General features: G+C 39.0%; 2 protein-coding genes and 1 long non-coding RNA gene across 3 annotated transcripts; 1 reads left to right on the top strand and 2 right to left on the bottom strand.

Moving 5' to 3' along the window:
• Window positions 1–294: 294 nt before the first annotated feature.
• LOC113715369 (vignain-like) lies at window positions 295–2,144 on the bottom strand. Its single transcript, XM_027239552.2, has 4 exons — window positions 1,584–2,144; window positions 1,223–1,455; window positions 970–1,110; window positions 295–758 (listed from the first exon to the last, which is right to left on the bottom strand). The coding sequence occupies exons 1-4, from the start codon at window positions 2,023–2,025 to the stop codon at window positions 495–497; spliced, it is 1,080 nt and encodes a 359-aa protein (XP_027095353.1). The 5' UTR covers window positions 2,026–2,144; the 3' UTR covers window positions 295–494.
• Window positions 2,145–4,152: 2,008 nt separating this feature from the next.
• Window positions 4,153–5,447, bottom strand: LOC113715370 (uncharacterized). Its single transcript, XR_003453952.2, has 2 exons — window positions 5,219–5,447; window positions 4,153–4,558 (listed from the first exon to the last, which is right to left on the bottom strand). It is a non-coding gene; the product is annotated as an uncharacterized lncRNA (long non-coding RNA).
• Window positions 5,448–6,704: 1,257 nt separating this feature from the next.
• LOC113716286 (putative multidrug resistance protein) lies at window positions 6,705–11,822 on the top strand. Its single transcript, XM_027240569.2, has 7 exons — window positions 6,705–7,035; window positions 7,199–7,253; window positions 7,541–7,725; window positions 7,866–8,323; window positions 8,542–9,082; window positions 9,163–11,120; window positions 11,222–11,822. Exons 1-7 carry the CDS (start codon window positions 6,841–6,843, stop codon window positions 11,598–11,600), a joined length of 3,771 nt encoding a protein of 1,256 aa, XP_027096370.2. The 5' UTR covers window positions 6,705–6,840; the 3' UTR covers window positions 11,601–11,822.
• The last annotated feature ends 1,993 nt before the right edge of the window (window positions 11,823–13,815 follow it).

Genomic DNA, 13,815 nt, shown 5'->3' with positions numbered 1-13,815 from the left:
TTTTGTGGGTTTCAACTGCAGGTCCTCTGTTCCTTTTTTTTTTTTTTTGGTATGGATATCTTAAACTCCGTGGAATGTAAAACTGAGTAATGTCGAGTACGGGAAAAAAAAATAAAAATGTCAACTAAAAGATAATGGCCCAAGAGATTAATCTCTTTTATTAGGGCCTTCTCAATTCAATTTTGAGGCCCAACTAGTAATTGCTACGCACAAGGCAGTAGCGAGCAGACGCCATGCGGTCGGCAGCCCATAAAATCCTGCTAGTTGGAGTGATAAATTGCAAAGACTTGATCATTGGAATCAAGAGCAGCAAACACCACCATTATTAGTACTACTTATTATTTATTCAAACCATCACAGGAGCAGGATTACATAAATCTATGCCTAGAGATGATCTAAGTCTTCAGAAGCGCGTAGTCTGTAACTAAAATTCAATGAATCTACTGAAATATATATATATATATATATATATGTATATATATAAGAGGATCAATCTAGAGGTCGTCCTTAGGTGGGGATGGTTTTGGATTGTGGGAGGACAATTTAAGTGGATAGGAGGCCTCCATTGCTATCCCACAAACTCCGCCTTCAGCAGCATCAACACCACGTTGCATCCTGATATAGCCCTGTTCTCCCCATCCTGTTCCCCATGAGTTCTTCACTATCCAGTATTTAGTACCGTCAAGAGCAGTTCCATAGCCGACGACCGCCACGCCATGATCAAGCTCATTGCCACACGAGTCTCCAGTGTATACACCCTGCAATTAATTGCAGATCCCATTGTTCATCAATAGGCTCTCAACTGCTACAAGCTGAAATGGCCTAGTCTGTTAGTTAGTAGCTTAGGCCAATGTTTTGACCGTTCCTGTTACTATTTTAGTGTTCATAGCAGCACCACTAACTAACAGCTTCTAAGGAAACCAAATAAGGGAAAGTATATGTTGTGCTGTTGCCTTGCATAAACGGTACCTCTGAATAAAATTGCATGTCAGAGCCAGACGCATCTATAGCTACTGATACAGGCTGGTTAGCAACAGCTTTCATCAAGGCATTCTCATCGTTTGCGGGTACCATTTCATGCCCATCAATAGTCACAGCAGGGGCATTCATCTGTCAAAGTTCATTCATCAAAAGGGCACAGCAAAGATGAGTGTATTAATTTAATAACATAGTATCAGAAGTTTATTCTTCATGACGCTAAAAGTATCACGAAAAATTCAACCTTTGATGAATCACAGCTGCCATCTCTTGCCTTGTAGGGATATAGCCTCTCAGTTGTTATTCCCCCACTTTTCTTAATAAACTCGTATGCATTTTCCATGAGTCCTCCGTTGCATCCTTCATTGTCCGTTTCACAGTCAACAAGTTCTTGCTCGGACAGAGAAACTAATTGGCCTGTTTTGATTTTGTTGATTCCCTCGACTCCAACCACAGTTGAAAATGCCCAACAGCTACCTGTGTAAGTGTGACGAATAAATCAACCACAAAAAAAAAAAAAAAAGAGTGTTCCAATCACATTCAAACATCATAAAACAAGATGATATTTTTCCAAGGCCTAATTGCACCTAGAAAAGAATACTTACCACATTTGCCTTGATTCTTGACGCCAGTCACGGCTCCTTGCTTTCTCCAATCAACGGAGGCTGGCAAACTTTCAGTCTTCCCATGCATAAATCCAGTATTAGCACGACTGCCGTGGAGCATCCGGTAATGTTTCACCTTAGAACTGTAGAATTCCCTGAACTCGTGGTTGGTCATATCAGCGAAACTGTTGAGTTTCAGCTTGTAAGGCTTGTCCTTCTGGTTCACCTTGTGAATGTGATGGACATTTGCCTTGAAAACATTAAAGCGCTTTCGTTTCTCAGAAAGGTCTCGAGAAACAGTATGATGGCTCCTCCATCTTTCGTACAAGTCCCACAAGCTTTCCTCAGAAGCCAAATCTCTTTCTGTGATCTCCATGCTCATAGCCGCCACTAAGATCACAGCCAATACAACAGCAAAAAGGAAAGCCTTCCCCATTTTCATAATCGAAGTATGTCTACCAAATGTTAGTGAGCGACTGAAGATTGAACTTCACGAAAGGCGAATCTATAAAAATCAGGATTTAAGATGTAAGAGACCGCTTGATTTTGGCTAGTGTGCAACTATGTTCGGTTTATATAGCCGCTTTCTAGGTTCTCTTTGCATAACACGAAAACTGTGTCATGGCCGAGACTTTCTTGACGTAATCTTTATCAGAAATTAAGGAGAAAGGCTGCTACTTTTCAAAGCTTATTCTGCTATTATTAGATGGGGGGTTTTGTACCCTTTACAGTGGGTGGTATACTTCGTTTATGTGTGCTAGTCGCGTTTCTAGCTAGTTTGTTAGCAGAAAGGGACGAAGAAGCTCATATCAGAGGAGGCTCTAGGACACGATTTCTTTGCGGGTATGGGATAAAGTGATCATAAGTCAGAACTCTTTCCCTCCTCTTTTTGTACTAAGTGTTGAAACTTTTAAACCGATTGCTCGAGTTGGATAGATTAGGTCCGCCCCCTTCCTTCGTTGCAGATGGTAATAACTTTTCGCCTTTCACACCTGTCCAACCATGTTGGATGTGGAAATGAATGATGGAAACTTTGCGTGTTCTTGACGTATAGTCAGTTAATATTTAGAGTATGTTAGCTAATATATAATACCTGAATCCGCATCTCCCTTCGTTTATCAAAATTGCCATGGATTTCTGCAGAATACCTCGGATTATCCCAGTTATCCGATATGGGCTGTAAGGGAAGTGCTGCGTCTTGAAGAAAACTCGAAACTAGATTATACAGCAAGATTTCTCGAGACAAACGGAAAGGAATTGATGCTTCATTTTTGCATATTTAGAACTTTCAAAAATGTTTATATTTTTTGAGCCTCCATCTGCAATTGAACCCTCTGTTACTGCTACGCGTCAGAATGGAAAGTGTATCAAGGGGACCATATTTAGCTTAATCCATCTCTTTTAACCATTTTTTTTTCCTTTTTCTGGTATGCTTGGCGTGAAATATGCTCAACTTCTATTTGGTAAAGGAAGGAACACCAGAACCCAGTAGCATCTGCTAACATGCTATTGAGAAGAACACCATCCTACAATTTCCAGTGAGAAGTCAAACTAGTATACCAGGGCCGGCTACAAACTTACAGCTACGAAAAGCATTTGCCATGACAAGTTCAATCATCAATGGAGACAGCTTCCCAAGTTGTAATATCTAACTGCTCTCTCTCTCTCTCTTGGGGGGGTTTGGTGCGGGGTGTAGGAATCTTACTCTCTTATTTGACCATGCTCAATAGATGAAATTGAAACTTCTAAAACTTAAACGACTCCATACAAAATAAAATCTTAATCCTTAATGCCACTCTAAAAGTTAAGGTAATCCGCTTCACTCTTTGCTACGCCGGAACTCCAAAAATTTACAGTTCTACAAACTTTGACATTGCTCTCAAGCTAGATGCACTTCATATGAACTTACTATGCTCGATTCTTAGAGTACTCCTATACTATGCTGACTTTTTCAAATGCAATGAACTTTTTTTTTCTTCATCTTCAATACAGCAGGTTCAGCAACATTTCCAAAATAATCACTCACAAAATCATTCATGGTGGTTAGTTCGACATGATTTATGTGAACAAAGTTGAATGTTGACAATGCATATGCAGCTACATGGTTTTCTCTACATTGATGGAGAAAAGTCATCAGCATGCACATCCGCCTGTTTTATAAGCTAACAAAAACATCCCAAGAAGGCACAGGAAGCATCTGACTCTGACCAAGCACAACAACAAGAATTGCAGAAAGACAACAACTCACTAGAAGCTACACTCAAACTTCTAACTATCTTGTTAGTCTCAAGGGCCTCATTAACACTGATCACAATGCAACGGTAGGCTGCTTATCTAATACACAAGTTTCTTTTTTCACTCTTTAGTCTCTTGAGGCAAACTTCTCAAGTTTACACTTGTAAACTAGAGCAGTTAGATATGATCATCATTAACAACTCTCATAACCTATTAGCATCAATGCAAAACCAAGTTCTTCGGTAACTCAAATGACATCACTTCCAAATCGCTGTACAAAGCTGAACACAAAGGAAAAAACCGATGCATGCAGTAAGAGATGAACCCGGCTATAGAGCTCAACAAGTGAATACCACTATGAACAACTTATTCAACATGGAAAATGCTAAAGCATCAAGGATTCAGAGTAACTGCAATCAAACTTCCAGAAAAACAAAAAAAACAACATACACAGCCAATTGTTGAGAGAGAAGCAAAGCAGACTTCATGGCTGATTCTAGTAAACAATTTAACAGAAAAGTCCTCAGTTTATGATCAATCTGCAAAAGGTAAACTGGATGATCTGAAGCTGAACCAGGAAAAGGAAAGGTACAGCAGGGAATCAATTTGGCATTTAATCTGATGCCTCCAAAATCAAACTACTGAGGACATCAGAGAAGAGTATCACCCCTTTCTCTGTTCTGTCGCAACAGCTCCTCTCTCATCTTCTTGATCTCAGCTTCCTTTGCCATCCTCTCTTGCTGCATGAAGCAGACAACTTTTCAGAAAGAGAAATTTCAAAGAATAGCAAACTACAAAGTGATGCTAAAACAACCAGAAAATGCATGTTAATGATCAGTTTCCAAAACTCAACATTCCTAGAACTTAAGGAACCAGCACCATAAAATTAACAAGCACAATTACTAGCAAGAATCCATCTGAATGGAGCTTTGAATCGTAATGTTCAGGGCCAAAACTTGTACCCAATTGAAAATTAACTCACAATAACACTAATAACCAACTTTTCCCCATAATTCCAATATTTATCGACGAAATCCCAATTCTGGAGGTGCACATTAGCTACAGCAAGCAATTTTTCCCCCAACATAAACCCAATTAGATAGATAACAACTTAAACACTAAGCCGCTAAAATCTCAAAAACTAGAGATAAAAAATATTCAAATGGTTCTCCAAAAACTTTGTGAATAATAGCAGATCGACTACGAAATGAGGATTCCGAGATCAATGTACTGAAAAAAGTAGAAATATTTAAGGATTTCAAACTCACGATTCTTTCTTTCTTCAGCTATGGATGGGAAAACCGGGAGGCAGTAATACCCCAAAAGGAAGCAAGAAAACCCAGAAATTTGCCGTTGAAAAGTGAAAAAAATTGGAGATTAGCAAGCAAAATTAGTAATACCTTTTCGTCTTGGTGGAGGGCAATCCAGACGTGGACTTTGTCCATAGTTTGCCAGAAGATGAAGGCCCCGAATGCCATCCCGAAGAACGACGCTACTCTTACCATCTTCTTCTTACCCGAGATAATTAAGACTTCCAATTTTAGACTCTGCTGAATTTCTTCTGGCAGGAAATAGGGGATTTTCTTGATTCTTCAGCCCTCCAAATAAAAATGGTTTCAGGGTCCGGGTGAGTTTCAGACCCATGTATACCATACCATATGCTGAGCCTGGGGTGGGAAACGACGTCGTTACAGATGCCATTAACTAACCGAAGCAAAATCACTAATTTACTCGGATCAAATATAAGGTTACAAAATTTGACCCAAAAAAATAAATAAAAAAGAAAAAAATGTCTCTTTTTTTTTTTTTTTTTTTCAGCAATTGGAAAAAAAGAAAAGAATATCTCCGTAGAACATATCCTGAAATTCTATTACTGCAAAAGAAGCATAATGATGCAATTATATATGCAAGGTATGATTTACAAGTTCTCTTTATTGACTTTTTTTTCGCCCTCCCATAATACACATTTTACATGTTTATATGAAACTTTTTCTCAGCGGAAGGATGAATAGTCGTCGATTAAGCTGTTGGTTTTTTCATGGAGTTTCATGCTTTTGTATAGGTAAAGGCATTTGAAATTTGACTAGAAAATAAAATGAGTTCATAAGCTAATAATAACATGGCAAGCCAACACTACTATTTTAAGGATTGTCAAATCCACAGGTAGATTTTCTTGATCAGTAATAGGAGAACCAGGAAATGGGGCAGGAACGGACCGTTCCTGAAGGTTCACGGTCACGATGTGGTCTCAAAAATTTGTGCGGCTCAAATTACAGCATGTAACTCGATTTTCACGCCATGTGTGGACTCACAAAAAAGTGTTGTAAAATTACGTCGTGTGTAAAGTAAGTTACATCGTGTGCAATGGAAGTTACGTGCAGTGAAAAATAAATACAACCCTGCAACCGTTTGTGCCCCTTGTGCATGAGAACCAAGTCTAAAGTCAGCCACTGTCAATCTATTAACTTCTTCAGAATTGGCTAGGCCAAAATGCTTCCAATCATACCAGGAAATAACTGATCTTAGCATTTTCCCTGTAATTATACACCATATTGTAATTCAAAAAAAAAAAAAAAAAAAAAGAAAAGAAAAGGATAGTCATTCAAGAGTCGCACGAAATAAAAGAAGGTCACATTTCAGAAATTATAGCCTCTTAGAAAGGAGGACAAAGAACTACGAGAATAGAATATCTTAAAGTATGATATGTTCCCAACATTCCCAACACTCAATAAAACAAAGAAAAGCTGAAAGCCGGACTTAATTGTTGGAGGCTTGGAGCTATTCAAACCAACATATTACAATGTTGCCAAGGATCCCCACAATGATTGCCGGCCATCTAATCTCATCTAGTGTTGCTTTAATACTAGTTGTATTTAACATGAGGATCGAAGCAAATGATGCTGACTCCATCAACGGGCTCTAATTTTGGTGTGCGACAAATGTATATCTAGAATCCAAGTCCTCATTAGCAGGTAAATACAGCATTCTGTCAGCCTTTCGCTGTGCATATGCTTCTAGTGAAATGGGAAGCAAAGGAGGAGGTGGTGGCGGTCTTTTCCGGTATGCTGATCGCCTGGACAGGTTACTTATGTTCTTTGGTGCACTTGGAAGCATAGGAGATGGGATAATGACTCCACTTGTCTTGTGGGTTCTTAGCGGGCTGATCAGTGAGTATGGAGGTGGTGATGTTTCCTTCTCCAATAAAGTCGTGGACAAGGTATCCATCTTTTCTAAATGTTGGTACATTTACATGGCTTATTGGGAAAAATCTCAGAATAACATGCATTTGTTCAATAATAATCCGAATCATTACTTCAACAACAACTTTTCTACTATTACATAAAGTCAAACTAGTAGCTGAGTGACTATGTGATGTACAGTTTTCGCTCAGGCTGCTCTACGTTGGTATTGGAGTTGGAATTGCAGCTTTTATTGGTATGTCATACAATTGCCTAAAGATCTCTTTCACATGTATGGGAGGGCAGGGTTTGGCTGCTTTGAGATTGCTGTTTCTCTTTTGAAATAAACTTCAAAAGCATAATGTCAAATTTCTCATCGCGGAGAAAATTAAAGAATATTAATAGCTTTCAACTCAATGATCTACGAGACATAAACCTTTACTGGTGAAGGGGTTTAGTGGAGTTTGTAACTTCAGTAGTCAGTACTGGTAGTTGTAATAGTTTTTTATTATCATTGACTTGCCCTTGGCTTCCATTTTACAGAAGGTTTTTGTTGGACAAGAACTGCAGAGAGACAGACATCTACAATTCGCACAGAGTTCTTGAAATCAGTCCTCAGGCAAGAAGTTGGTTTCTTTGACAACCAAGATGCTTCATCCACCACCTTTCAGGTTATCTCATCCATATCTACTGATGCCCTTTCAATACAAGATGTCATCGCTGAAAAGGTGCGTTTCAACTTTAAAGTACTTCTCAGTTCCAACATGTCACAGTTAGTTTTCTGATTAACTCCAGGCTTTCTGATTCATATGTTACTCACCTGATCAACAATACTAATGAAATCCTTTTTCCCCCTATTCTGCTGCAGATACCAAACTGCTTGGCTCGCTTTTCAGAGTTCATAGCTGGCTCCTTAATTGGCTTCCTTCTTTCATGGCGACTCACACTGGCTTCTATCCCATTTATTATTGGATTTGTCCTTCCATCTGTGGAATTTGGGAAGGTACTTATGGACCTCCAGATGAAAATCAAGGATGCTTATGCGATTGCAGGTAATATTGCAGAACAGGCAATGTCATCCATCCGAACTGTTTATTCCTATGTGGGGGAACACCATACACTTGATAGGTTCAGGCAAGCGCTTCAGGAAAGTACGAAGCTCGGAATCAAGCTAGGTATCATCAAGGGTTTGATGATAGGAAGCATCGGAACAATGTTTGCTTCATGGTCATTTCTTGCATGGGTAGGGAGTATTCTTGTTATCAACAAAGGAGAAAGCGGTCCGCGTGTTTTCATGGCAATTTGCTGTGTTACCCTCGCTGGCCTGTAAGTCCTATTCCCATACAATATTATTTCATTTCATCTATTGTGTAAAGAAACGAAAACTTGAGAAAGGCACGTACATAAGAATGCACATAAACATTTGCAAGGGCACTTTTTAAGGGAATTAGAAGTGTGAAATGCAAAACTAACTAACTATAGGGGTACTTATATTCTATGCTACGAGTTTTACGTATGTAATGGAGTCCACCTTGTGGTTCCAGCGGCTGTATGGGTGCTCTTCCTAATCTATCATTCATCTCAGAAGGAACTGCGGCAGCTGCACGAATTTTCAATATGATTGACCGTATTCCTGAGATAGACACTCAAAATGTTAGAGGCAAAGTTGTCGCTTATGTAAAAGGACATATTGAGTTTAAAGAGGTTGATTTTCGATATCCATCTAGGCCAAACACCCCTGTTCTTCGGGGATTAAGCTTCAAAGTAAAAGCAGGCAAAACTGTTGGCCTTGTAGGAGGCAGTGGTTCTGGAAAATCCACAATCATATCTTTGCTTGAAAGATTTTATGACCCAATCAAAGGAGATATTTTACTAGATGGATACAAAATAAAGAGACTTCAGCTAAATTGGTTGAGATCTCAGATAGGATTAGTGAATCAGGAGCCAATTCTGTTTGCAACATCAATTAAAGAAAACATCCTGTTTGGAAAGGAGGGAGCTGCAATGGAAATGGTGATAAATGCTTCTAAGGCAGCAAATGCTCATGACTTCATTTCCAAATTGCCAAATGGATATGAAACTCAAGTAAGCCATATTCTCGTACTTCTTATTAATGCCTCTTGTTAGTTTTTAGTTAAGAGCTCTAGTTGGGGATATTTTTTCAGGTTGGGCAGTCTGGGGTCCTGCTTTCTGGAGGGCAAAAGCAAAGAATCGCTATTGCAAGGGCTTTACTGAAAGATCCGAAAATCCTGTTGCTTGATGAAGCAACCAGTGCTTTAGATGCAGAGTCTGAAAGAATAGTTCAGGAGGCCCTTGACGAAGCTTCATTAGGAAGGACAACAATCATTATTGCTCATCGACTTGCCACAATTCGTAAAGCTGATAAGATAGTGGTTCTCCAATCAGGCAGAGTTGTTGAATCAGGTTCACATGCAGAACTAATGCAAAATGACCACGAAGAAGGTGGGGTTTACTTCAAAATGGTGCAAATGCAGCAGTCAATAAAATCAGATGAAAATATCAGCAGCCCTTATCGTGCAACAGAGAGATGGAACAATAGAAGAGCTACTTATGCCTTGACTCCCAAATCTCCTTACACTGCAAGATCAAGCAGGCAAAACAGCCCCGCCTCTCCTTTCAGTCCAGCATTACCAACGAGTCCGACGCCCTCAATTCAAATGTACTCCTACAATGCAAGTGATAATGAGGGTGGTGATTATCCTGCTTATCCTAGTCCTCTGCAGTGGCGATTGTTTAAACTGAATACTCCAGAGTGGAAAAGAGCTTTGCTTGGCTGCATAGGAGCTGCAGGATTTGGTGCAGTTCATCCCATTCATGCCTATTGCTTGGGGTCAATTGTTTCAGTGTACTTTCTGGACGACAGGTCAAGATTAAAGTCGGAGACCAGATTTTACTGCATCATATTTCTGATCCTTGGCATTGTCACTTTCTTCGCGAATTTACTTCAACATTATAATTTTGCAATTATGGGAGAACGCGTAATAAAAAGGGTGCGAGAGGAAATCCTCCGAGCTATGCTTACATTTGAAATTGGTTGGTTTGATCAAGATGAGAACACTAGTGCAGCAATTTGTGCACGGCTAGCCACTGAGGCCAACATGGTTAGATCCCTTGTTGGGGATCGGATAGCATTACTGGTTCAGGTTTTTGCAGGGGCTTCACTTGCCTTTGCCCTCGGATTGATCCTCACTTGGAGAGTTGCATTAGTGATGATAGCAATGCAGCCCTTAATTATTGCAAGCTTCTATTCAAGGAGTGTTTTGATGAAAAATATGTCTGAAAGTGGTCAGAAAGCACAAAATGAAGGAAGCCAACTTGCGAGTGAGGCTGTGGTCAACCACAAGACCATCACAGCCTTCTCTTCTCAAGATAGAATTCTGAGCCTATTTATAGCCACACTAAAAGGCCCCAGAAAAGAGAACATAAAACAATCGTGGGTTTCTGCTGTAGCCTTATTCATCTCCCAATTTTTATCTGTAGCTACCATGGCCATGACATATTGGTATGGAGGCAGGCTTATGAACCAAGGCCTGGTCACCTCAAAGCATCTATTTCAAGCATTCTTCATCTTAATGAGCACAGGTAAGAGTATTGCAGATGCCGGAAGCATGACTTCAGATATAGCAAGGGGTGGCAATGCAATCAGACGTGTCTTTGCAATTTTAGACAGAAAAAGTGAGATTGAGCCAGAAGATCCTCAAGGGGTCAAGGCCGGAGGAACACTGAATGGCAAAATAGAGCTAAAACATGTTTCCTTCTCCTACCCATCCAGACCTGAGCAAATGATTTTTCAAAACCTGTGCCTCAAAATTGAACCTGGAAAGACGGTAGCACTAGTTGGACAAAGTGGTTCAGGCAAATCCACGATCATTGGGCTAATAGAAAGATTCTACGATCCAATAAAAGGATCGGTGCTAATAGATGATCGTGATATCAAAACTTATCACTTACGAAGCCTGAGATCACACATTGCACTAGTGAGTCAGGAACCCACCTTATTTGCTGCAACCATCCGCGAAAACATTGTTTATGGCAAGGAGGATGCAACGGAAGCTGAGATCAGGAGAGCTGCAATGCTGGCTAATGCTGATGAATTTGTCAGGTACTAAAGAACTCACCCCCACTATTTATAAAGGTGGAAATTAGTTATTAAAACATCTTCAACAGCGATTCATTGAATGAAAGACGTTTTTCGCAATGCAGCTCTATGAAAGATGGGTACGAGACATACTGTGGAGAAAGAGGGGTTCAGGTGTCGGGAGGACAAAAGCAGAGGATAGCACTGGCTCGAGCAATTCTGAAAAATCCAGCAATCCTGCTCCTGGATGAGGCAAGCAGTGCACTGGACAGTGTGTCAGAGAGTTTAGTCCAAGAAGCATTGGAGAAAATGATGGTTGGTAGAACCTGTGTAATCGTAGCCCATCGGCTATCCACAATACAGAAGTCGGATTTCATAGCTGTGATAAAGAATGGAGAAGTGGTGGAGCAAGGATCACATTTTGATTTACTTGCTGTTGGACACCGGGGGGCTTATCATTCCCTGATCAAGTTACAACAGGGCCAATCTCCTTACAGGCAGTGATCCTGGGGAAGATCATGCACAAGACCTGCTACTGTCTCGGAATTTACATTAACATCGTCCAAGATTTTCTCTTGGATTTCAAGTTACTACTATATGTTTCAAAACAAAACATCTCAGACAGTACCAATAATAATGTTATGTACTACTAAAATAAATCTGATTACCCGGAGGCCATCTTGTGGTTATGAAATACTACTGCTGCTGCTGCTTACTTTTTTTTCACCGTTACCACTTGCAAACTTTCATGTTGGTCATTATCCAGCCATCAAGCTAGAGAGTGTAGGCCTTTTACACTGTTGATTGTTGTCAGTATTTATTTTAATCTGGGTTCTCAAACGAATTCTCAGAAAGCCAAAAAAGAACAGAAAACAAAAAAGATCATTTTTTCTTTTTAATTCAAGGCTAATACAGTATTAAACAACAGCCCTTTACCCACCCCACCAAAAAAAAAAAAAAAAAAAAAAAACTTGCACTGTCTCCACCAACAAAAGGAAAAAAAGAAAAGAAAAGAAAATGACTTCGACATTTTTGGGGATTTATCCAACAAATGTGTCAATTTGATGTCGTAGCTGTTGCAATCACGAGCAGTTAAAACTAGACAATAGCCTTTCTCTCCAGTTTTTCCTTAATTTCTTGCATTTTATTACTATGTGAAATGCAATCATAGTCAATAATGAACACACAAACAACAAGTTGCTTTTTTTTTAAAAAAAAAAAAAAAAAAGCAAATTAGAAGTCACCTGTCAACAAATATGAACTCCATAATCAATTTGTGTTAAGATCTGCTAAATATCTGGTGATGGTGAGATTATGCTTATTCTTGCCGTGGACGATTGATGTTTGCATATGCCACCTTTTGTTTTTACTTATTCACCAGGGCGTTGGCTTTAATTTGTGTGTGTGTTTTTTTTATTATATATATATATACATAAGACGGACTCTGCTTTGATCAGCTTTGATGTGCCCCATTTCACTTGAAAACAAAGGTTAAACTTTCGAACAGACGAAAAGTGGCACATAATTAATTAGTCCAATGACAAGAAGGTTAGTTCCATTTCACACACTAAGAACTAATTTAAAATGCTTTAAGTGGACAATTTAAAGCAAAGCAAAGCAGGCTTTGGATTTGGTCGTCCCAAGCCCCAAACCATATTGAGTTCCATCCATGCCGCATCTGACTTTTGGTCAAAATTTGCTCCCAAGAAAAAACAAGCAAAGCAAAGAAAAGAAAAAACTTTGAAGGCTTTACTAAATCCAGATAAACCAAACGACAAGGAATCAAAAGCACTCTGCCCAATTTCCCAATCAAATGAATAGAGAATTAGAGCCAGACCCAAGACGACAATCCAAACACACTTTACTTTTTTTTTTTTTATATAGGCAAATAGCATGGTCCTATAGACCAAAATTTTTTTTTTTGGAAAATATTATAGACCAAATTGACATTAATTACGAAAGGAAAGAGATGCCTTTTGATACCAAATCATTTTGATGGATGAGCACAATTTTATGAATCTTGATTCTTTCTTGGTTGCCGCCAGTGGGCATTGTTTATTGTCAGGGGCCGATATTTACCAGAAGCCGCCTTGCAACTTATATTCCTCCGTCACCATTCATCCTCAAAAAAAAAAAAAAAAAAAAAAGAATAAAATCAAAACCGAGTTACAAAATTCTTCTCTACTAACATTTTGGTTTGGTCCGTGCTATGCACAGATTCACACATTGAAAGTAAACTAATAATAATATTATTATTATTTTATAAAAATAATTTATAGGAAAAGAAAATTTTAAAATGAATAAAAGACTTTCGTATTCGCATAAATTTCTATCAGAATATCTTATGTTAAAAATTCAAAATGGGTTGAAAGAAAGATCCTCAAAAATGTACAAAAGTAACTTAAAAAATACCCAAAGTTAAGGCATACTAAACAAATATATATATAATCACCATCTCTTTTCACCACTTTCCCCCAACCATGAAATGATACTCTTTCCAATCGCCTCCGGCAGCTCCACCTTCCTTATGGTAACTCCTTTCTTCTCGCGGGTCCTACGTTTCTTGTTCTTGATTGACTGAGATAGATTTCTCTCCCATCTAACCTATTCATCTCTTATTCTACTATTCTTTCCTTCGATTATTTTCCTACTCTTCCTACTATCCTTAATTAAAATTTCGCCTCAACCACAATTGCCCTTTCTTAACCCTATGGCCTCG

Source organism: Coffea arabica, chromosome 11c (genome assembly GCF_036785885.1).
Source record: "Coffea arabica cultivar ET-39 chromosome 11c, Coffea Arabica ET-39 HiFi, whole genome shotgun sequence".
Classification (NCBI taxonomy): Eukaryota; Viridiplantae; Streptophyta; class Magnoliopsida; order Gentianales; family Rubiaceae; genus Coffea; species Coffea arabica.
This window is presented reverse-complemented; position numbering and strand designations above follow the sequence as displayed.